This window comes from Pristiophorus japonicus, chromosome 7 (assembly GCF_044704955.1).
Source record: "Pristiophorus japonicus isolate sPriJap1 chromosome 7, sPriJap1.hap1, whole genome shotgun sequence".
Taxonomy (NCBI): domain Eukaryota; kingdom Metazoa; phylum Chordata; class Chondrichthyes; family Pristiophoridae; genus Pristiophorus; species Pristiophorus japonicus.
The window spans coordinates 83,914,099-83,938,204 of NC_091983.1; the positions used below are offsets into that span (position 1 = coordinate 83,914,099).

Sequence of the window (24,106 nt, forward strand, 5' to 3'; positions counted from 1 at the left end):
ATTTACAATAAGAAACTATAACTGAGGTAAAATCATCCACCAGAAGCAACTTTCACACTTAATGAAAACGCATGCTGAGCCAACATTCACACTTTGCCATCCACCCACCACACGAAGAGGAATGGTGACTAATCTCATCCTCTCCCCTCTGTTTGGCTTGCTCCCCTCTCTTTCCCCCCCTAAATTGCCCTCTCCCTTTCATAGAAACATAGAAAATAGGTGCAGGAGTCGGCCATTCGGCCCTTCGAACCTGCACCACCATTCAATATGATCATGGCTGATCATGCAACTTCAGTACCCCATTCCTGCTTTCTCTCCATACCCCTTGATCCCTTTACCCGTAAGGGCCACATCTAACTCCCTTTTGAATATATCTAACATATGGCCTGAACAACTTTCTGTGGTAGAGAATTCCACAGGTTCACAATTCTCTGAGTGAAGAAGTTTCTCCTCATCTTGGTCCTAAATGGCTTACCCCTTATCCTTAGACTGTGACCCCTGTTTCTGGACTACCCCAACATTGGGAACATTCTTCCTGCATCTAATCTGTCCAATCCCATCAGAATTTTATATGTTTTTATGAGATCTCCTCTCATTCTTCTAAATTCCAGTGACTATAAGCCTAGTTGATCCAGTCTTTCTTGATAGGTCAGTCCTGCCATCCCGGGAGTCAGTCTGGTGAACCTTCACTGCACTCAGCCTTGATCTTATTGAATGGTGGTGCAGGCTCGAAGGGCCGAATGGCTTACTCCTGCACCTATTTTCTATGTTTCTATGTTTCTAATAGCAAAGATGTCCTTCCTCAGGTTCGGAGACCAAAACTGCACACAATACTCAAGGTGTGGTCTCAACAAGGCACTTTACAGCTGCAGTAAGATCTCCCTGCTCCTATACTCAAATCTCCTCGCTTTGAAGGCCAGCTTGCCATTAGCTTTCTTTACTGCCTGCTGTACCTGCATGCCTACCTTCAATGACTGATGTACCATGACACCCAGGTTGCGTTGCACCTTCCCTTTTAATAATCTGTCACCATTCAGATAATAATCTACCTTCCTATTTTTGCCACCAAAGTGGATAACCTCACACTTATCCACATTATACTGCATCTGCCATGCATTTGCCCATTCACCTAACCTGTCCAAGTCCCTCTGCAGACTCCTAGCATCCTCCTCGCACCTCACACTGCCACCCAGCTTAATATCAACTGCAAACTTGGAGATATTACATTCAATTCCTTCATCTAAATCATTAATTTATATTGTAAACAGCTGGGGTCCCAGCACTGAACCCTGCGGCACTCCACTAGTCACTGCCTGCCATTCTGAAAAAGACCCGTTTATTCCCACTCTTTGCTTCCTGTCTGCCAACCGGTTCTCTATCCACTTCAATACATTACCCCCAATACCATGTTCTTTAATTTTTCATACTAATCTCTTGTGTGGGACCTTGTCAAAAGCCTTTTGAAAGTCCAAATACACCACATCCACTGGTTCTCCCTTGTCCAGTCTGCTAGTTACATCCTCAAAAAATTCTAGAAGACTTGTCAAGCATGATTTCCCTTTCATAAATCCATGCTGACTTGGACCGATCCTGTCACTGCTTTCCAAATGCGCTGCTATTATATTTTTAATAATTGATTCCAGCATTTTCCCCACCACCGATGTCAGGCTAACCGATCTATAATTCCCTGTTTTCTCTCTCACTCCTTTTTTAAAAAGTGGGGTTACATTAGCTACCCTCCAATCTGTAGGAACTGAACCAGAATCTATGGAATGTTGGAAAATGACCATCAATGCATCTACTACTTCTAGGGTCACTTCCTTAAGTACTCTGGGATGCAGGCTATCAGGCCCTGGGGATTTTTCCGCCTTCAGTCCCTTCAATTTCCCTAACATCATTTCCTTACTAATAAGGATTTCCCTCAGTTCCCCCTTCTTACTAGACCCTCGGTCCCCTAGTATTTTCGGGAGGTTATTTGTGTCTTCGTTAGTGAAGACAGACCAAAGTATTTGTTCGATTGGTCTGCCATTTCCTTGTTCCCCATTATGAATTCACCTGATTCTGACTGCAAGGGACCTACATTAGTCTTCACTAATCTTTTTCTCTTCACATACTATACAAGCTTTTGCAGTCAGTTTTTATGTTCCCTGCAAGCTTACTCTCGTACTCTATTTTCCCCCTCCTAATTGAACCCTTTGTCCTCCTCTGCTGAATTCTAAATTTCTCCCAGTCCTCAGGTTTGCTGCTTTTTCTGGCCAATTTATATGCCTCTTCCTTGGATTCAACACTTTCCCTAATTTCCCTTGTTAGCCACGGTTGAGCCACCTTCCCCGTTTTATTTTTACTCCAGACAGGGATGTATAATTGTTGTAGTTCATCCATCTGATATTTAAATGTCTGCCATTGTCTATCCACCGTCAACCCTTTAAATATCATTCTCCATTCTATCCTAGCCAATTCACGTCTCATACCTGTCGAAGTTTCCTTTCTTTAAGTTCAGGACTCTAGTCTCTGAATTAACTGTGTCACTCTCCATCTTAATGAAGAATTCTACCATATTATGGTCACTCTTCCCCAAGGGGCCTCTCACAACTAGATTGCTAATTAGTTCTCTCTCATTCCACAAGACCTAGTCTAGGATGGCCTGCTCTCTAGTTGGTTCCTTGACATATTGGTCGAGAAAACCATCCCTTTTCCTTCTCCTAATTGCCCACTCCACGCTCCCCCTCCTTGATTCAATTATCTTCCTGTCCTTTAACCTTGCTGGACCTGAACGTCAATCCCCATGTGCAATGTCATGGCAGATCGACTAGTACCTTTTCAAAGATCAAATTCCCATAGTGTTCATATTTTTTCTGTCCTGTTAATTTATTATTTTTAGTATTTACCTCAATTCTCTTCCTTAAGTCTTAGTCCTCTTAGTCATAAAATCATGGCGTCTTACAGCACAGAAGGAGGCTATGCAGCCCGTCGTGCCAATGCTGTTCACTGTATGGTTAATGTACTTCAATACCTGTTCATTCTTTGCTTATTTGTGGTTCACTTTCACCAACCAAACATGTCATGGCCATGTTCGTGACACCATCTACTAAAGCTTGGAGCAATCTGGCACTGAAACATGCTTTTCTCTGCTGACGCTGCTGCCATTCTTCCCTACTGCTGTGTACCTTATGTCTGCTTTAACAATGTTTGGGAGATTTATTCCAGTTAAGTAGCTCATCAGCTGCTTGAGAACTGGTAAACAGTCACTATTACAGTTACATCATGAATGGCTAATTTTTTTTGTTACTGCTACCAAATTGATTTTTGCAGAAATTTCACTTATGATTTTTACACTATTTATGATTGGCAAGTAAAGTCAGGCTTTTCTCAAATTCATTGTTAAAGGAGGTTTTTAGCTCCAAGTCAATATGCAGCTCCTCACCTTGGCACATAGTTGGTAAAAAAAATATTCTATGGACATTAATTGTTAATGCTGGTAAAAAGGCAAGTGATTGGTATACATACCATAGTGATTGATGCTGTTTATCAGCCTCACTCCTACTTGGGCATGGTTATTAGTCATTAGAACAATGTCAAAAATTTCATCACTGCCAGGATAAAGTTCAAGTAGTCGAAAGTTAATTGTCTCCAATGCCTAGAAATAACATATAGGTTTCCAATTATACAAATATAATTCAGACAATAGATACATATATAGTATAAATCTCATGTTTGCATATATTTCCTGTCTATAAACTTTAGTTAATGCCAAGTTTTTTGGTCACACTTTTTATATAAACTTTTTGTCCTTGTAAATTCCTACATCCTCATTTCCCATTGAATTTTCCTGTCAACAGACTCTGGTCCCTATATAATTATTGACCAGTAGGTGACGCTGTATTATTGGGCCCAAATTTCCCCAGGAGTTGCTCCTTTTTTTTGGAGCAACTAGTTTTTTTTGAGTATCTTAAAAATCGCAATTCTCTCCATTTAGTTTGCTCCAGTTTAAGTGAGTTAGTTCAGTTTCTTTTTGGTTCATTTTTTTTTCCAGCCACTTACACCTGTTTTGGCCATTTAAGCAAGTTTAGCCAGCAAAAGGTTACTCCAAACTAACTTAGGCCAGCGCATGTATCCACTTTTGTATGCTCTGAAGAACCTTGCGAAGGCTTAAGAAATCAGCGCAGGTAGGCAGAAATTGGGGGGGGGGGTGGGAGGGGAGAGGATTTTCCAAAGCACTAAACACCTTCATAACAACATTAAATAAGCATAAGTACATTTAAAGCACTAAGCACTAAACAAAGCACAAAAATAAGCATTCAACAACAAATAAAAAATACAAGGAAGCTGAGAGGACCTGCACCAAGACTTACAAAGCACTAAACAAAGCACAAAAAGACATAAGCAATTAATTAACAAATAAAAAATAGAAGGAACCCTGTACCTAAAGCACCAAAACCAAAGAAATAAGCAATCAATCAGTAACAAATAAAAAATAGAAGTCCTACCTTTATGTGAAGGGAAGGCAGGGGGGCGGGGGAAGAGGGGGGAGAGGAGGAGGAGGGAGAGGAGAGAGAAGGGAGGGGGGAGAGGAGGAGGGGAGAGGAGGGAGGGGAGAGGAGGGGGGGAGAGGAGGGGGGAGAGGAGAGGTGAGAGGGGGCGGGAAGGGGGGGGGTGCCGTTCTAAGTGTCGCGGCAAACTTGGGCCCATTCCTTCCCAACTATCAGCTACTATTTTATCAATTGAATTGCTTTTTGTGCCTTCTCATGCCTTTATTAAATGATTAACTCGAAAGTCCCAGCTTCTTGCAAAAGTCTCAGCTTGAACCTGCCATTTTTGTTCTGAGCTGTGACACTGTTTGCTGAATTCAGAGTGTACAGTTTGAGCATTTGCCATTTACCCAATTTCCCAGGTAGCAAAAATAGCAGGACGTTGAATAGATTGACAATTTTTCTTTAGCTTCCACCAGTTTCTGATAAGTTTTTAACTTGTTTTTATTGTAGACTCTCAGGATGTGGAAGTTTAATCTAACAGAGTGCTGTCAGTGCACTGCAGCGTTGGAGTGCTGCAAACACTGTCAATGACTGCACAGAGGCAGAGGGCTGCACCCAGCTTCTCCGATGACTCCTTCCATATATTCTTATGGAGGGAGTCAGAGCACGCATGGAGGTCCTCTTCCCTTCCGATGGGTGAACGAGACCAAGTTGCCGATTGCAGAGGAGGTCACAAGCAAGAAAGTGTGCAGGAGGACCTGGGTACAGTGCCACAAACGTTTCAATTATCTCATTAGTTCAGGAAACATTAGTACAAAGCCACACTCAACTGCATCCTGCTGGAGCAGGCGGAGGGTGGTGACAAACTTTTGGGGGCAGCCGAAATGGAGGAGTACGCTCCACGACGACATGCAAGCCATGATCCTGACCAATGGACCCACCACAGACCCAATCCACGTCTGGACCGGGGTCAAGCAGGGCTGCGTCATCGCACCAACGCTCTTCTCGATCCTCCTTGCTGCAATGCTCCATCTCACTATCAACAAGCTCCCCACTGGAGTGGAACTAAATTATAGAATCAATGGGAACCTGTTCAATCTTCGTCGCCTCCAGGCTAGATCCAAGACAGTCCTATCCTCTGTCATTGAGCTACAGTATGCGGACGATGCTTGCGTCTGCACACACTCAGAGGCCAAACGCCAAGCCATCGTCAACACCTTCACCGAGGCATACGAAAGCATGGGCCTTACGCTAAACATCCGTAACACGAAGGTCCTCCACCAACCTGACCCCGCCACAAAACACTGCCCCCCGATCATCAAAATCCACAGCTCAGCCTTGGACAACGTGGACCACTTTCCATACCTCGGGAGTCTACTATCAGCAAGGGCAGACATTGACGACGAGCTCCAACAGTGCCTCCAGTGCGCCAGCGCAGTCTTCGGTCGCCTGAGGAAGAGAGTGTTTGAAGACTAGGACCTCAAATTTGGCACCAAGCTTATGGTCTACAGAACAGTAGTGATACCCGCCCTCCTATATAGCTCAGAGACATGGACTATACATAACAGACACCTCAAAGCGCTGGAGAAGTACCACCAGCGCTGCCTCCGCAAGATCCTGCAAATCCACTTGGAGGATAGACGCACCAGTATTCTTGCTCAGGCCAACATCCCCAGCAACGAAGCATTGACCACACTGGACCAGCTCCATTGGGCGGGCCACATCGTCCGCATGCCCGACACGAGATTCCCTAAGCAAGTGCTCTACTTGGAACTCCTACATAGCAGGCAATCCCCAGGTGGGCAGAGGAAATGCTTCAAGGACACCCTCAAAGCTTCCTTGATAAAGTGTAATATCCCCACCGGCACCTGGGAATCCCTGGCCCAAGACTGCCTAAAGTGGAGGAAGAGCATCCGGGAGGGCGTTGAGCACCTCGAGTCTCGTCGCTCAGAGCGTGCAGAAATCAAGCGCAGGCAGCGGAAGAAGCATTCGGTAAACCAGACTCCCCACCCACCCTTTCCTTCAACCACTGTCTGCCCCACCTGTTACAGTGACTGTAATTCCTACATTGGACTGTACAGCCACCTGAAAACTCACTTTTAGAGTGGAAGCAAGTCTTCCTCGATTTCGAGGGACTGCCTATGATGATGATGATGCTGTGCCTCTCTTCACATCCCCATCACTCTGCCTTCCCTACCCTACTCCTGCACATCCTTACTCACACCAACATATCTTGCATGTCCACCCATCCCTCTCTATCTACACTATCACATCCCCACTTCACTAGCCACCCCTCACATTCATCCTCACCCTCATGCAATCATACCAACTAACAACATATAAGGGTAGCCACTTGTGTGTTGTTAGTTGTTATGATTTGTGTTTTACACAATGTTTATGTAAAGTTTCTATTAATGTGGTGTCAACATAAGAACATAAGAAATGGGAGCAAGAGTAGGTCAGATGGCCCCTTGAGCCTGTTCCGTCATTCAATAAGATCATGGCTGATCTAATCTTGGCCCCAACTCCACTTTCCTGCCTGTTCCCCGTATCGCTCGACTCCCCTCAAACATAAAAATATTTATTATCAAACATTTTCTGGTCTTGGATAGATTTGTGTGCACCTTTGGAAGTAATTTAGTGAGTTGCAGTGAATGGTGAGACTTAACGCGACACCCTGCAATGACAATGAGTGTGAAAGAAATGGCTTGGGCATTGTAGGGATGCTTTATGGTGTTGGTGTGGGATGGTACCAACCTGGCACATCATGTGGCATCCATATGGGTGTACGGCGCCAATGTTAACTAAACCTGACCATGGTGAGGCCAATCCTGGCCTCCCGGGCAGCAATGTGTTCGGGTGCTGGTGCCCTCTGTCCTGTGCAGCATCAGGTGATTGCAGAGAAGGTTGGTGGTGTTGTTGTTGATGCTGCTGGTGTGCCTGATGCTGCTGGTGTTGGTGCTCATCATAGTCAGATTCTGAGGACCAAGGTGAGGCAGTATAAATGGCACCCATGTTGATGGAATAGATGGCAGGTGAAGTAGAGATGACAGAAGCATTCTGTCAATGGTGAGAGAGTATGTCCAATGAGGTGAGAGTGGATGGAGATTTTGCTGGAAACACTTGCAGCCTGCAGAATCTGTGCTGGAAATGGACTGAGCAACAACTTCTGCTGAGAAAAGTGATCATCTGACAGGTGGGAGCTTTTACTGTACATTTGATGGTGTCAATGGCCACAGAACTCTCGCCTCAGGTTGACAGACTTGCTTCCCGAGCTGTGTGAATCCCATGGCCATGTTGGAAAATTTATAAATTAAGTGAACAAAGGCACTTAAGTGCCTGTAAACTGCCTGATAATCTTCTCAATTGGGTCCCATGCCATTGCCGGTTGGTTCAGCTCCGCGATGACAGACACGCCTGGGGGAAAGGTGCGTGGGAGTGAGATGACAGCGGGTTGCTGTTAAAAATAACGGTCTGGATTTTCGGCTTTTTGCATTTTCACCCGTCTTTGGGTGCAATTCGCGGTGGTTTCAAAAATTTAGTGGCAAGTTAAAGTTAGTGCCAGAGCACGCAACTTTTGCCAAATGAATATTCATGAGGAGCATTAGCCTTAACTCTGGTGTTACACCACACAATTTGTGAGCCGGAGAAGAAAGTTCCAGCGCTAAAAAAATCGGCCCTACTGCGCATGCGCAAATTTTTATTTATTTTTTCTTCCCGCGCTTCTGGTCTGCTGTCCGATCGCAAATGCTAATGCAGGGCATGGCCACGCGCATACGCAGTACACCCAAGGCTAAATCAGCCATTTTACATTTGGATTTTCATGATGGAAGAAAATGAATCAAGACAGTGTGCTCGGTGATTCAGCCAGGAGGCTAACAAAGCTCTAGTGGAGGCTGTGGAGAGAAAATGGGAGGAGTTGCATCGTAGGGTGGATCTAGACCACTGCCATCAATTTTCAAGTGCATTTGGAGGGAAATCGCTGAGGAGGTCTCTGCCTCAGACACTGTGGTCAGGACTGGCACACAGTGCCGAAAGAAGTTCAATGATCTTTCAAGGCTCGTTAAAGTGAGTACAATTTTAATTCATGCACTCCTTCATTACCTCAATTATAAATCTGACACACTATTTGTTCTCATGCTGCTGGTGTCTCTCAGCATTCTGTGGGTTGCCTCCTCAAACACATGACACATAGGTAGGCTCAGTTTGGCACTCTATTTGCCATGAATGATCTTTACACATCATTAAGATTGCTTTCTGAGATCTTATAAGACGTCTCCACACTTCGATGACTTCCTGATGAACCACGTACAACGTCCAAGGCCATTAAACAGAGGACTGTATTATATTCGGACAGTATGGTATAATGCTTTGGTGGCTATCTGTGCCACAAGAGCAGATAGACCCTCTTGTAAGCATTCCCATTTTCATCTTTGCAGGCAAAGAAGTCTCATAATCGGCACGAGCAGGTGCGGACAGGCGGCAGTCCGCCTCATACCCTGCCACTCAGATACATTGAAGAATGAGTGGCAGGCCTCATTGGCATCTCAAGCCAGACAGGTGCCCGTGGGGGTGCTGACCCCCATTCAGAAACTGAGGGTAAGACCTGCACATTCCCTGGGCTGGGTTGGGGCAATGTCCTACATACTCCCTGGGAAAGGGTTGGGGCAATGTCATGCAGTGCTTCTGGACTAGAGTTGGGGCAATGTCATGCAGTGTCTCTGGACTAGATATAATGGAGTAGCGACTGTCCTTCAAATGAGCCTGTGCTATGCAACCTTCCTCATGTCACCCTGCCGCCTCCCCTGCTGCTAACCACTCGTCTGTTGCTTTCTACTTCCTGATGACCAGACACAGGTGCAGCATCCCTCAAGGGACCCCTCCACATCAGGCCATTGTCTGGAGGAGGAGGAAGAATAGGAGGATACCGTTCAGCAGACTCTGGCGCGGCACCAATCTACCTCTGTTCCACCATCGGCACTCACTTTGTCTGAGAACGATGATGTGACTTTCTCTGGGTTTGACAACTCAGAGGCTCCTGGGACTGGTGGTGTGCAGCAACGCAATTCTGGGGTTGAATCCCGCAGGCCATCTCTCCGCAGGGTGAGTCGGAAAAGTCGGTTTGCTGACAAACAGGCAGACATGGAACTGAACATGGTGGGAATGTCCAGGGAGAGCATCCAGGTGAGCCATCAGCTCCTTGATGTCCTGGGTAGGACTCCCGCGCACATCGACAGTCTCACTGCGACCATTACGGAGGTAGGGTTGCAGATTGTTAGTGCGAGCTGTGAAACCTGCGAGGCCATCAGTGCCCACTCGAGGCTGGTGGCCTCCAGCAGTGAAACTGGAGTCCCGGAGAGTGTGACGTGAAACCTTGCGGAATATGGCGCATCACAGGCACATGGTGCTTCAGCTTGGGCAGGTGATGCAGTCCATAAACTCTCCCGCCATACTCTCTGCGTTCCACACTATCACACCCAGACCCATACCACCTGTGACTGGTGACGCCAATGAAGAGGCTCGCCAGTCAGAAGCCGGGCCTTCAATGCTACGAACTGGTCCAGTGTGTCTCCAGGTGGCGTCTTCAATGTCTCTCCACCCAACACAGCAACCCTCTGGCAACTTTGCTGCATGCCATCGTGGTGCCACTTTGGCTATGAGCAGCAGGCAAGGGAGGGGGATCAGTGTAAGGGGAGGAAAAGCCGGTGGTAAGAAATAGTGCACAGGGGTTGCTGCATTATATTGTTGATGCTGGATGCATCCTATGTTTTATGTTGCATTATTATTATGTTCTGGATTATGTTGTTGATAATGCTGCTGTTGTTGAATGATCACACTGTTGGATGCAGCTAATTTATGTTATTTTATTAAAGTTCCACAATTAAATTTACAAAGTTTAATAAATTATTTTGTTCAACTTAACCATTCCTGTGTAGTGTCTCATTTTCAGAATAAGAGGGGGAATAGTCAACATGGTGGGATGGAGTGGGCAGACAATGGTCAAACATGCCATTCACTCTTCAAACAAAGCATTCAATTATGAGCTGCCGGCGTAAGGCTTTTGCAGCGGCAAAATCTCCACGATGCCTTCCCTGTGGTTGTGGTGGTGGTGGGATGAGTTCTCAGCCAGGCTCATCTTCCTCATCTTCCTCCTCATTCTCCTCCTCTTTTTCCTGAGGTCATCCTGTAATCCCCAGTAGCAATTCCTGTCCCCTTATGATGGCTACGTTGTGTAACATGCAGCACACCATAATGAACTCAGAGACCTGCTGAGGGGAATATTGCAGGCAGCCTCCAGAGTGCTCCAGGCATTGGAAGTATTGCTTGAGCACTCCAATTGTATGTTCGATGATGTTGCATGCGGCTGCATGGCTCTCATTATAGCGATGCTCGGCTTCTGTCTGAGGGTTCTGGAGGGGGGGTCATGAACCAGCGAGACCATAATCTTTGTCCCCGAGCATCCAGCTCTGGCCTTGTGGTTGACGCTGGAACATGTGTGAGACACTGCTCTCAAGCAAGATGAAAGCATCATGGATGCTCCTTGGATATTGGGCATTGACTGCCATAATGTGCTGAGTATGGTCTCTTTTGGTTTCAGAAAACCTCTCCATTCTGTAAAGGTGCTCGTAGGGCGATGTGCGTACCCTGAACCTTGGGAAGCCAGAAAATCATCCAAAACCTACAGCCCTCTCATTTTCGGTCTCCCTGGTCATTGAGAAGTTTAGAAAGTCCATTCTGCGTGCATACAGTGCATTCGTCACCTGGCAAATGCAGCAAAGTGTAGCATGCTGCGAGATGGAGTTGCCGACATAAGGCTTTTGCAGCGGCGGAATTTCCACGATGTGGTTGTGGTGGTGGTGGCATGGGTTCCTCACCAGTCTGCTCTTCCTCGTTTTCCTCCTCCTCCTCCTCCACACCCCCCCCACCACCCCCCACGTCCTCCTCCTCCCCTCTCTCCTGATGTGGTCCTGCAATCCTCATTGGCAATTCCTGTCCCCTCATGATGGCTAAGTTGTGTAGCATGCAGCACACCACAATGAAATCCTATGGGGAGTATTGCAGGCAGCCTCCAGAGTGGTCCAGGCATCGGAAGTGCTGCTTGAGCACTCCGACTAAAAAAATGATAAAGAGAGGGTAGATAGATTATGAAAGTAAACTAGCACGAAATATAAAAACAGAAAATAAAAGTTTCTACAGGTACATAAAAAGGAAAAGAGTGGCTAAAGTAAATGTTGGTCCCCTAGAGGATGAGACTGGGGAATTAATAATGGAGAACAGGGAACTGGCAGAGATGTTGAACAAATATTTTGTATCGGTCTTCACGGTAGAAGACAATAAAAACATCCCAATAGTGGATAATCAAGGGGCTATAGAGAGGAACTTAATACAATCACTATCACTAATGAAATAGTACATAGTAAAATAATGGGACTAAAGGCAGACAATTCCCCTGGACCTGATGGCTTACGCCCTAGGGTCTTAAAGGAAGTGGCTGCAGAGATAGTGGATGCATTGGTTGTAATCTACCAAAATTCCCTGGATTCTGGGGTGGTCCCAGCGGATTGGAAAACCGCAAATGTAATGCCCCTATTTAAAAAAGGAGGCGGACAAAAAGCAGGAAACTATCGACCAGTTAGCCTAACATCTGTCGTTGGAAAAGTGCTGGAGTCCATTATTTAGGAAGCAGTAGCGGGACATTTGGGAAAGCATGATTCAATCAAGCAGAGTCAGCATAGTTTTATGAAAGGGAAATCATGTTTGACAAATTTGCTGGAGTTCTTTGAGGATGTAACGAGCAGAGTTGATGTGGAGTATTTGGATTTCCAGAAGGCATTCGATAAGGTGTCACATAAGAGCTTACTGCACAAGGTAAAAGCTCACGGGTTTAGGGTACTATATTAGCATGGATAGAGGATTTGCTATCTAATAGAAAACAGAGAGTCGGGATAAATGGGTCATCGACTACGTTTGCAATGTGACTAGTGGGGTGCTGCAGAGATCGGTGCTGGGTCCTCAACTATTTACAATCTATATTATTGACTTAAACGAACAGAGTGCAATGTTGCCAAGTTTGCTGACGATACAAAGATGAGTGGGAAAGCAAATTGTGAAGAGGACACAAAGAATCTACAAAGGGATATATAGACAGGCTAAGTGAGTGGGCAAAAATTTGGCAGATGGAGTATAATGTGGGAAAATGTGAGGTTATCCACTTTGGCAGAAATAATAGAAAAGCAAATTATAATTTAAATGGAGAAAAATTGCAAAGTGCTGCAGTACAGAGGGACCTGGGGGCCCTTGTGCATGAAACACAAAAAGTTAGTATGCAGGTACAGCAAGTAATCAGGAAGGCAAATGGAATGTTAGCCTTTATTGCAAAGGGGATAGAGTATGAAAGCAGAGAAGTCCTGCTACAACTGTATAGTGTATTGGTAAGGCCACACCTGGAGTCCTGCATACAGTTTTGGTCTCTGTTTTTAAGGAAGGATATACTTGCATTGGAGGACGTTCAGAGAAGGTTCACTAAGTTGATTCCAAAGATGAGGGAGTTGACTTATGAACATAGGTTGAGTAGGTTGGGCCTATACACGTTGGGAGTTCAGAAGAATGAGAGCTGATCTTATTGAAACATAAAAGGTACTGAGGGGGCTTGACAAGTTGGATGCAGAGAGGATAGTTCCACTCATAGTGGAAACTAAAAGTAGGGGACAGAGTCTCAGAATAAGGGGCCACCCATTTAAAACAGATGAGGAGAAATTTCTTCTCTCCGAGGGTTGTAAATCTATGGAATTCTCTGCCCCAGAGAGCTGTGGAGGTTGGGTCATTTTTAAGGAGGGGATAGACAGATTTTTGAGCGATAAGGTAATAAAGGGTTATGGGGAGCGGGGGAGCGGGACAGGGAAGTGGAGCTGAGTCCATGATCAGATTACCAATGATCTTATTGAATAGCGGAGCAGGCTCGAGGCGCCAAATGGCCTACTCCTGCTCCTATTTCTCATGTTCTTATGTAATTGTCTGTTCGACGATGTTGCATGTGGCTGCATGGCTCTCATGATAGCGATGCTCTGCTTCTGTCTGAGGGTTCCGGAGGGGGGCAGTCATGAGCCAGGTGGCGAGCCGTAACCTTTGTCCCCAAGCATCCAGCTCTGGCCTTGTGCTTGAAGCTGGAACATGTGTGAGACACTGCTCTCACACAAGGTGAAAGCATCATGGATGCTCCCTGGATATTGGGCATTGATTGTCATGATGCGCTGAGTATAGTGGCAGATGATCTGTACTTTTAGGGAGTGGAAGCCCTTTCAGTTTTGGAAAACCTCTGGATTCTCTAAAGGTGCTCGCAGGGCGATGTGCATAGAGTCAAGGGTACCCTGAACCTTGGGGAAGCCAGCAAATTGTACAAAACCTACAGCCCTCTTATTTTGTCTCATTGCGAAGTTTATGAAGTCCATTCTGCATGCGTACAGTGCATTAGTCACCTGGCAAATGCAGCAATGTGTTGCGTGCTGCGAGATGCAGGAAACAGCACCAACCCTTGTACATGGCCTTTTTTGACCTTATAAAGGCCTTTGACACTGTCAACCGCGAGGGACTATGGTGCATCCTCCTCCGTTTCGGCTGCCCCCAAAAGTTTTTCACCACCCTCCGCCTGCTCCACGATGACATGCAAGCCATGATCCTGACCAACGGATCCATCACAGACCCAATCCATGTCCGGACCAGGGTCAAGCAAGGCTGCGTCATCGAGCCAACCCTCTTCTCGATCTTCCTTGCTGCAATGCTCCACCTCACACTCAACAAGCTCTCCACTGGAGTGGAATTAAACTACACAACCAATGGGAACCTGTTCAATCTTCGTCAACTCCAGGCCAGATCCAAGACCACCCCAACCTCTGTCGTTGAACTACAGTACGTGGACAGCGCTTGTGTCTGCGCACATTCAGAGACTGAACTCCAAGTCACAGGCAACATCTTCACTGAGGCATACGAAAGAATGGACCTTACACTAAACATCCATAAGACTAAGGTCCTCACCAACCTGACCCCGCCACACAGCACTGCCCCCCCCAGTTATCAAGATCCACAGCGCGGCCCTGGACAACGTGGACCAATTTCCATACCTCGGGAGCCTATTATCAGCAAAGGCGGACATCGACGACGAGGTTCAACATCGCCTCCAGTGTGCTAGTGCAGCCTTTGGCCACCTGAGAGAGAAAGCGTTCAAAGATCAGACCCTCAAATCTGCCACCAAGCTCATGATCTGCAGGGCTGTAGTAATAGCCGCCCTCCTTTATGGCTTAGAGATGTGGACCATATACAGTAGACACCTCAAATCACTGGAGAAATACCACTAACGATGTCTCAACAAGATCCTGCAAATCCCCTGGGAGGACATATGCACCAACGTTAGCGGCCACGATCAGGCCAACATCCCCAGCATCGAAGCACTGACCACACTCGACCAGCTCCGCTGGGCGGGCCACATTGTTCGCATGCCTGACACAAGACTCCCAAAGCAAGCTCTCTACTCGGAACTCCTACACGGCAAGTGAGCTCCAGGTGGGCAGAGGAAACATTTAAAGCCTCTCAAAGCCTCCTTGATAAAATGCAGCATCCCTGACACTGGGTGTTCCTGGCCAAAGATCGCCCTAAGTGGAGGAAGAGCATCTGTGAGGGCGCTGAGCACCTCGAGTCTCATCGGCGAGAGCATGCAGAAGGGGGACAAGGATAGATCCTTGGGGGACACCAGAGGTAACGATGCAGGAGCAGGAAGTGACGCCGTAGCAGGTGATTCTCTGGCTCCGATTAGATAGATAAGAATAGAACCAGGCGAGTGCAGTCCCACCCAGCTGGGCGATGGTGGAGAGGCGTTAGAGAAGGATAGGGTGGTTAACCATGTCAAAGGCTGTGGACAGATCAAGATGGGCGAGGAGGAATAGTTTACCTTTGTCACAGTCACAAAGGATTTCACTTGTGACTTTAATAAGAGCCATTTCGGTACTCTGGCAGGGGCAGACACCTACTAAACTAGGGAGGAGATTTGTGACACACTAACAGTCATTATCAGAGTTACTGACAATGTTCCCCCTAATGGATTGAGGATTGGCTAACAAACAGAAAACAGAGAATCGGGCTAAATGATTCATTCTCTGGTTGGCAATCAGTAACTAGTGGGGTGCCGCAGGGATCAGTGCTGGGACCCCAACTATTTACAATCTATATTAATGACTTGGAAGAAGAGACCGAGTGTAACGTAGCCAAGTTTGCTGATGATACAAAGATGGGAGGAAAAAACAATGTGTGAGGAGGACACAAAAAATCTGCAAAAGGACATAGACAGGCTAAGTGAGTGGGCAAAAATTTGGCAGATGGAGTATAATGTTGGAAAGTGTGAGGTCATGCACTTTGGCAAGTTATTATTTAAATAGAGAAAGATTGCAAAGTGCTGCAGTTCAGCGGGATCTGGGGGTACTTGTGCATGAAACACAAAAGGTGTAAGGGGTGGTTTGCAGGGGGTCAGCTCTCCCTTCTGACCTTATATGAGCGGTTCCGAATCGCTCCCACACCCTTGGTTCTCGACACTGGAATTATGAAGGGACTGTGACGGACTTGGACAGACAATCGGTTTCAAGGTAGGAAGCAGGTATGGCTTTATTGTGTTTAAAAAGAAGTAAAAGGCACACCTTTAATAACACACACAGACCAATATACACTGAAGGGTACAACACATTGAATAAAATGTCAAATTACAGCCTGAGGGGAAAAGAATACAGTTTAAACTCTAAAGAGGAGAATGCAGATACATTTACGCAAGTTATCCCAGCCTGCCCCCTCCCAATTCCCCTAACTAACTAAGTTATAGCTCTCAGGGTTCAGGGGCTATGCTCACCAATCCCTTTAGACAGTTGCCGGTGAATCACGGTTTCGGGGTTCGCTGCACTTGGCCTTCTAGGCGAGCCGTACCCTGGACGGAGGAGCGGACTTCAGACTGCGTAGTCTTCAGTTGGGGTGCGTCCGTTGATGTGGTAAGTTGCGTTTCGGATGTATGGGATAAGTACCCACTTTCTTTGGTTTTAGTTAGTCCTTTTAGGTAATTTCTCACCCGTTGGCCATTCAGAAGTAGATTCTAGAGTGGAAATAAATGTTGATTCTTCGGTTTTTGCTGAGTTGGTTTTGATTGGTCGTTTCGCTGGTTGTGGTAGCCCGGGTTTGTCAATTTGGTTGCTGACAACCTTCCATTTCGTGGGCCTCGTGCTCAGTCGGTCCTTGACGATTTCTTGTAGGTTCCTTCACGACTTAATTTCTTCACTCCGGCTGCTTGTGTCTGTCTGTGTTCCTTTTGAGACTGTTTTCTGTTTGTTCTGTGTTCTGCTAGTCTGTGTTCTGCTTCTCTCTTGTTTTCTGCTAGTTTCTGTGTTCTGCTAGTCTTTCCTTGTAAAACTGGGGGATAGATATATCCCAAAAAAAAGCTCCGTTATCTCCCATCAAATCTCTTGGGCTCTGTTTAAACTGTTCTGTCCATTGATTTTCAAATGTCTCCTTTGTCAGCAGTAACTCGATTAGGGTGTGAGAATGTGCTATCACTAGTTTTGCATTGTTTTAGGATTGTCCAGTTTCTTGACCATGATTTCCATTGTGCTTGATTGGGTAATTCGATTATCTCTTAGAGGGTGAATAGCCTGGGGTCCTTAATGCATGAATTTGGCCCCACCTCCTGTATTTGGTAACTCTTTTTCGCAGCCAAAATGTTGTAGAATTTTAAAATTGATATGCTCCTTCCCATAGATGTTTAGGGGATCTCAAGCTTCTGTAATTTAGGTCCATTTTGAATTCCCTTTCTTATGAGTCCAAACACTGGGGGGGGGGGTCTCCATGAATGCATCCCCTTTTATCCCCCGCAGGCTTCGTCTGCCCCTTTAAACTCATTTTAAAAGCCCAGAAAGGGATTCTTCTCCTCTGCAGGGGAAAAGCACCTGGAATCTTTGCGAGATATTGGTAAATTCTACATTCCCCCCTGTGATACCATATCACTTATGGTATCATTCTTCGAGGTGAGCAAAGTTCCTGACTCCCAAGAGATAACCTTCCCCGTAAATTAGCTAAACTAATACCCAAAATGCATTACACTTATGCAACATCACCATAGATGCACACTTTTTCCTTCACAGGTACAAACTTTTTACATTTATACCCTCCCAGCTTGGAGGGGGTTCAATCACTACAATTGCATTTCAGCACAGTTACATTTCATTTCAGTTACATTATATTCACCAGCATATAGACAACGTACAACCACATTACAGAAGAAGAAAAAAACCGAGATTACAATTATACAACATCAATTGGTCTCCTGAGGTTTGTCCATCACCCGGTAATGTCTGGATCCTGCCCTTAAGAACTGCTCTCAGGCTGGCTGACAGACAGGACAAACTCAAAACAATCACTTAAACATTACTGCAACATTACCCTCAATTCTAAACTAAATCTTAAAATGTAAAATAGTGCAGTCAGCTGCCTCAAACTAAAATTAGAGCTATGTACAACCGCCACCCGACTCCGGGTGGCCTGATTAGTCCCTGTCAGGCCCATTCCTTGTGCGGTCTGATAGCCGCCTGGATACTAGGGTTTCCCCGCAGCCGGTGAGCTGGAGACCCTTGTCTCTGGGACAGCTCGTTGCTACTGATCCTGTGAGACCCTCACCGCTGGAGGCGGCTGGCTGGTGGTCCCTACTCTGAGCAGCCTCTGTGCTTCTGACCTTCGGCCTTTCCTGTCGGGCTGCCCTTCTCCTAGGGCAGAATCGCTGAGGCTCAGATACAGGTAACCACGGTATCTTTGGCCATGGTGTACAGAGGGTCCTTCTCAGGGCTTGGGTTTCTGGGGGTGCGTCCGAATCCCAAACGATGGGTGGAATAGCCCCTCCAGCAGTGCAATTCACTGCCCCTATAGGCATGGTTTCTGAGCCTGCCACATTCCCTGTGGGCCCTCCACCGTCAGGGGTGGCCAACGGAGGGTCCCTGTCCTGAGGACGGTTCACCCCTCCCGGCTGCCGTCTGCTTGGCTGAACCTGGGTTGTACAGCTTGCACTGGTTGATGTGGAACCACTTAGTACGGCGGGGCAGCTTTATGGCATAGACCATCGGGCTTGCCTTTTCCACAATGCTGTATGGCCCCATATATAATGCTTCAAATACCCCTACCCGAGCATAGTTCCTCACCATGACCTGGTCCCCTATCTCACATTCGTGGTGTAAGCTGGGTTCTAGCAGCAATCGGTTCCCCTGATGCTGTCTGCCCATGTTACGAGCAGTCTGCCAGTGAATCTGTTTGAGGTGTTCAAACAGGTTCCTGACAAACCGGTCCTGGTTCACCTCTCTGAGCTGACCTTCTGTGAACACCGGGGCTAGGACATGGGTGGGGGTCCGCATGATCCGGCCCGTCATGAGCTCGTATGGGGAATACCCAGTGCTCTTTGACTGGCTGGCTCGGGTCCCAATTAGGACCAACGGTAAGACTTCCACCCACTTTTGGGGTGAGTCTCTCGTTTCCTTCCGCAGCCTTTCTTTAATGATGCAGTTTAAACACTCCACAATACCAGATGACTGTGGATTGTGGGCAATGTGCCATTTCCCCTCAATGCCGAGCATCTTAAGGGTTGCCTGCATTACCTGCCCGGTGAAATGGCTCCCCTGGTCCGACTCCACATACTGTGGGAGTCCCCACTGGGAGAACACTTCCCTCACTAGAATCTTAGCTGTCCCTAGTGCGGTGGCTGTTCGACAGGGGAAGGCTTCAACCCATTTTGAGAACACGTCCCCCAGGACTAGGCAGTATTTGTAGCCTCCCTGGGCAGTGGGTAGGGGCCCGATGTAGTCAATTTGGATTGACTGCCATGGTCCCTCTACCCTCCTGACGTGTCCTAGGGACACCTTCCTTTTCTGGGGGTCAGGGTTGTTCGCAGCACACACCAGGCAGTTCGCACAGAACTCGCGGACGTCCTCCCTGAGTCCTGCCACCATCCTGCCTGTTCCACCCGTTGCCAGTTGGTCTCAGGCCCGGGGTGTCCCGCTCCTGGACCCTCATGGGCCAGTTTTAGGAATTCCCTCTGGTGCTGCTGTGGCACGACCCATTGTCCCTCTTTAAACAGCATGCCTTCCTTAACGGTAATGGCTGCTGTGCCGTACGGACCTTCGACTCTCTCTCCTCTAGCTAGCGTGTTCAGGACAGCTTTCAGGACCGTGTCCTGTGCCTGAACTGTTTTGAAGTCTGGGGCCAAGGCTATCCCTGTACTCTCTACTGCCCTGTTCTTATTCTTGACCGCTGCTATGCGGCCGGTGTCTAGGTGTCCCAGAACATTCCCGTGCGGGCACCTTCTTTGGCCAGTTTGTCAGCCTGTTGGTTTCCCTCTGCATGGGGTTCGGTTTTTGAATGGGCCTTCATCTTATGTATGTAGACCTTTCCCTCTTCCCCCACCGCTGTCATGATTTTCTCCAGCAGGGGCTTCATTGCGAGGGGTCTCTCGTCAGCGGACGTGTATCCGCGACGGGATCAGATAGCCAGGTACTCCGTACATGAATTGCAGGTGAACATACTGTCTGAGCAAATCGTGTACGGGGTAGGGAATTCCTCAGGGTGGGTCACCACGGACATTACGGCGGACAGTTCAGCACGCTGGGCGCTCATGAAGCTGGGGAGCTTGATTGCCAGGGCAATACCTGCCCTTGGGTCGTAGACTCCGCACCCAGGAAGTCGTTCGCCAGCAGATACCGTGCTGGACCCTTCCATGTAGATGTCCCGGCCTGTAGCGTGTAACCCAGCCCGAAGGCCAATGTTCACCTCCCATACCCCTTCTATGGAGCACCTGTGGGCTTTCCCTGGGTAGATTAGGTTGGCTGCGAGCCTTGGCTCGCGGGACCCTTCTACTCTGAGGTCCATCTGGGAGAGGAGCAGGATCCAGCGAGCAATGCGGGCACTGCTCACCGTCCCGTCCTTAATCCTCCCATCCAGGAGCATCTGAGTAGGTGTGTGGTGGGTTAGGAGTGTTAGAGGAGACCCTGCCGTGAAGATCAAGGATCTTTTCACTGCCCAATGTGTGGCTAGGAGGTGTCTCTCACAGTTGGAGTACCTCTTCTCCACATCTGTGAGGATCCTGGAGGAGTAAACCACCGGCCTCAGCTGGCCGTGCCGCTCTTGAAACAGCACTGAGCTCAAACTGTCCCCGCTGGCTGCCACCTCCAGGAAAAACTCCTTTCCTACATCTATCGCTCCTAAGGCTGGTGCGGTCTGCAAGTCCTTCTTGAGCTGATTAAATGCTGCCTCGCAACCCTCATCTCAGTCACACTCTACACTCTTGTGTAGGAGCCTGAGCAGAGGGGCTGCGGTGGCTGCATAATCCTCAATGAAGTCTCTGCAGTACCCGGTGAGCCCTAGAAAGGATCTTACCCCTGTCACTGTGTTGGGGGCTGGTAACTCCTGTACTGCCTCCCTTCTAGCCTTGTCTATGGCCCTTTCCCCAGCGCGCACAGTCAGCCCCAGGAATTTGACTTCCTTCTGGCCGATCTGTGCCTTCTTGGGGTTTACTTTAAACCCTTCTTCTTTTAGCAGCTCCAGCAGCTCAGCCAGCAGTGGGCCATGCTCCTCCCCCTGATCGGTGAACAGGAGCAGGTCATCCACATACTGCACCAACTGCTGGGGTCTGCTAAAGCCCTTTAAACAATTCGCCATGCATTGGTGAAAAATGCTGGGACTATTGTGGAAGCCTTGGGGAAGACAGTTCCACGTGTATTGTTGGCCCTTAAAGGTAAAGGCGAACTTGTACTGGTCCTCCCGTTTTAAAGGAATGGAACAGAACCCATTTGAAATGTCCAGCACCGTGAAAGTGGTCGCGGATGCTGGAATACTCCCTATGAGATCCGCTACAGCTGCTACAGTGGGTGCACAGGCAGGGATATTCTTATTTAGTACTCGATAGTCCACAGTGGCCCTCCATGAGTTGTTCGGTTTCTTAACCGGCCACAGTGGAGAGTTCACATGGGTTGCTATCAGTCTTAACATCCCTTGCTCTACCAGTGATCCCAGCGCCATTGTCAGGTCTGCCTCTGCCTCTCTGGGGAAGTTATATTGCTTTTGTGGTCGGGTAATGGGGTCCCCTACTATACTAACTTCCACCCTCGTTACTCTACCACAGTCATGTTTGTGGGTGGCAAATGCTGCAAGGTGTGCCCGTACATATACCTGGTACTCCACTGGGGAGTTACTGACCAGTAATTCCAAGTCGTAACCCTCCTTTGGCTTCACGGTACACAATGTTCCCTTGGCCCCTTTTTCTGGGATCACCGCCACCTCACCTTCCCTGTCAGTCACTATGGCTCCCCATAGACAGTGGTTCCTGAGATCCACTAGGATCTGGTGGCCAGTGATAAAATCAGCCCCCAGGATCCCTTTTCCCTTCTGCTCCCATTTCATCAGGACACACTTCCATTTGGTTTTGAGTGTCCCTAACTGAATGGTGAGTGGGATGGAAAACGAACCAGTTTGCTCATTGCCTGTGAACCCCACTAGACTGTACGGGACCCCGTTCGATAGAGGTGAGGTAGCTCGGTTATCTGCATATACATGGGTGCTGGAAGCACCAGTATCTAGCAAGTAGGTCCCTTTCACTTTCTCCACCTCCATCGTAATGCACAGTCTCTTCCAGGCATCGTACTCAAGGGAACACAGGTACACAGGCTGCGCTGGCTCTGGTCATGCATCTAGGTGATTTGGAGCAGAGGGTTTTACCATACCGGCTACTGCACCAGTTGCGATAGCTACTGCTCCCTGTCCGTTTATGAGTGTCTGTAGGGCGGCTATGAGTGTCTCATATGAGTCGGGTGTTCCTGCCCTGGCCTTACGGGCTGGGGCTGAAGTGGCCTTTCCCTTAGTCTCTTTCCATGGGTTCCTACAGTCCTTCCTCCAGTGCCCACTTTTCCCACACCCAAAACACTCGTCCCCTTTGTGGGGAGGGTTCCCACCTTCCTGATGCCACTCTCTCTTGCCTTGGCTGGGTTTAATCTCATGGACCCTCCCTTTAGAGGAGGGCTCCTCTGTCCCTCTACCGTTCCGGTAAGCCAGTGTCAACTGTCTGACCACTGTCTCCTCGGTGGTTCTGGGATCTCTTGGATCGAACCAGACCTCGGCTTTTGCCTTTACTCCAGGTAAGCTGTTTGCCACCAGGCTGCGGAGCCAGTGAGCCAGCTCGTTAGGGTTCAGGTGGGCACGGTCAAAAACCCCACTACAGGCTCTTTCGTAGACTGGCCACAACCTGTCGGCGAAAGCCTGTGGAGTCTCCCCATGGAGCTGCACTGTTTTCTCCACTCGGGAGAAAGAACTCCCGTCGTTCATACCCATGGCCTCTAGAACCTCCTCCTTAACCGTAGCGTACGTGTTTCGCCCCTTTCTGCTGTCTGCAGAGTGGGAATGGCATAGCTTGGTGTCTAGCGAGAAGAGCAACAGCTTAGCCTGCTCCGAATCGTTGTACCCGTTAATATCCCCTGTGTGTTCCACTTCCAGGAAATGTACCAAGGGATCCCCCTGTTGGGTAAGCTTACTTAGGTGGCCTATCATAGCCCTCAGTTTTTGGGTGTCATGGGGGACTACGAAGTTGCTTTCTAGGGGTCCTGCTGCCCCATTGGCATCGGGCGGGCCAAACTTCTGCTGCCGGACCGGGTGCATTGGCCTTGGTTCCGGCCCTTCTTGTATTGGCTTGCCCTCTTCCCCCTCGGGGCTGCCGGTGTTGGTAGCTCGCAATCCTTGCCTGCCCCGCACTCTGGCTGACACCCCTGCTGCCCCGGGCCATTCCTGGGAGCTGCAGGCGGTGACTGAGGGGCTTCTCCTTGCCCAACCAGGTGTTCCTGGGCTAAGCCGGGGTTTATCAGGCACACCATGCCTTTAGTCCGGGATAGAGCAAGGTTCAAGCTTTGGATTTGGTGCTGGCAGGGGCCGTGGTCTCCTGCCTCAAATTCCCTGGTCCTGGCTACCTTATAGGCTACCTGAATGTCTCTCACCCTCTCCCCGTACTCTTTAACTTGCTTGGCGAGGCAGGAATTCTCTTCCCGCAGTGCCAGTTCACTATTCTTGGCTTCAATAATCTGACACTGTAAAAGGTCCAATTGGGTTTTGTGCCTTTCTTTAGTGAGCTCTCTACTTTCCTTTAACTGTCCCACCTCTGTCCACAGTCTTTCCCTGACTGCGGCCCTTGCGCTGGATCTCTCTTCTGCCTGTCTCAATACTCCCTTTAATTTCTCATTCTCCTCATCTAGAAGCCGGATCTGTTGCTGAAGGCAAATTAGCCAAATGGCCTTCTCTCTCGGCTTTTTATGGTCCTAGCTCTCGGTCCATTGAGCTGCAGCATTTTCTGGACGCTCAGCATACAATAGATCGAGTACCCACACCTTAGCCACATTTACCCTCTTAAACACATACGAGGAAATCCCCTCTTCCATTTTGCTTCGTTTCCTGAAACCAGCCTCTCTCTTATCACGTCCTTGTACCAGTGTCCCATCTGGGTCGCTATGTGTAAGGGGTGGTTTGCAGGAGGTCAGCTCTCCCTTCTGACCTTATATGAGCGGTTCCCAATCGCTCCCACACCCTTGATTCTC

General features: G+C 48.2%; 1 protein-coding gene across 1 annotated transcript in view; it reads right to left on the reverse strand.

Moving 5' to 3' along the window:
• The window catches only part of LOC139266803 (cytosolic 5'-nucleotidase 1A-like), a 217,127-nt gene that overhangs the window by 184,226 nt on the left and 8,795 nt on the right, over positions 1-24,106 (reverse strand). Inside the window, exon 3 of the mRNA XM_070884394.1 lies at positions 3,508-3,637. Within this exon, the coding sequence (XP_070740495.1) occupies positions 3,508-3,637 (130 nt within the window). The remainder of the gene's footprint in view (positions 1-3,507; positions 3,638-24,106) is intronic.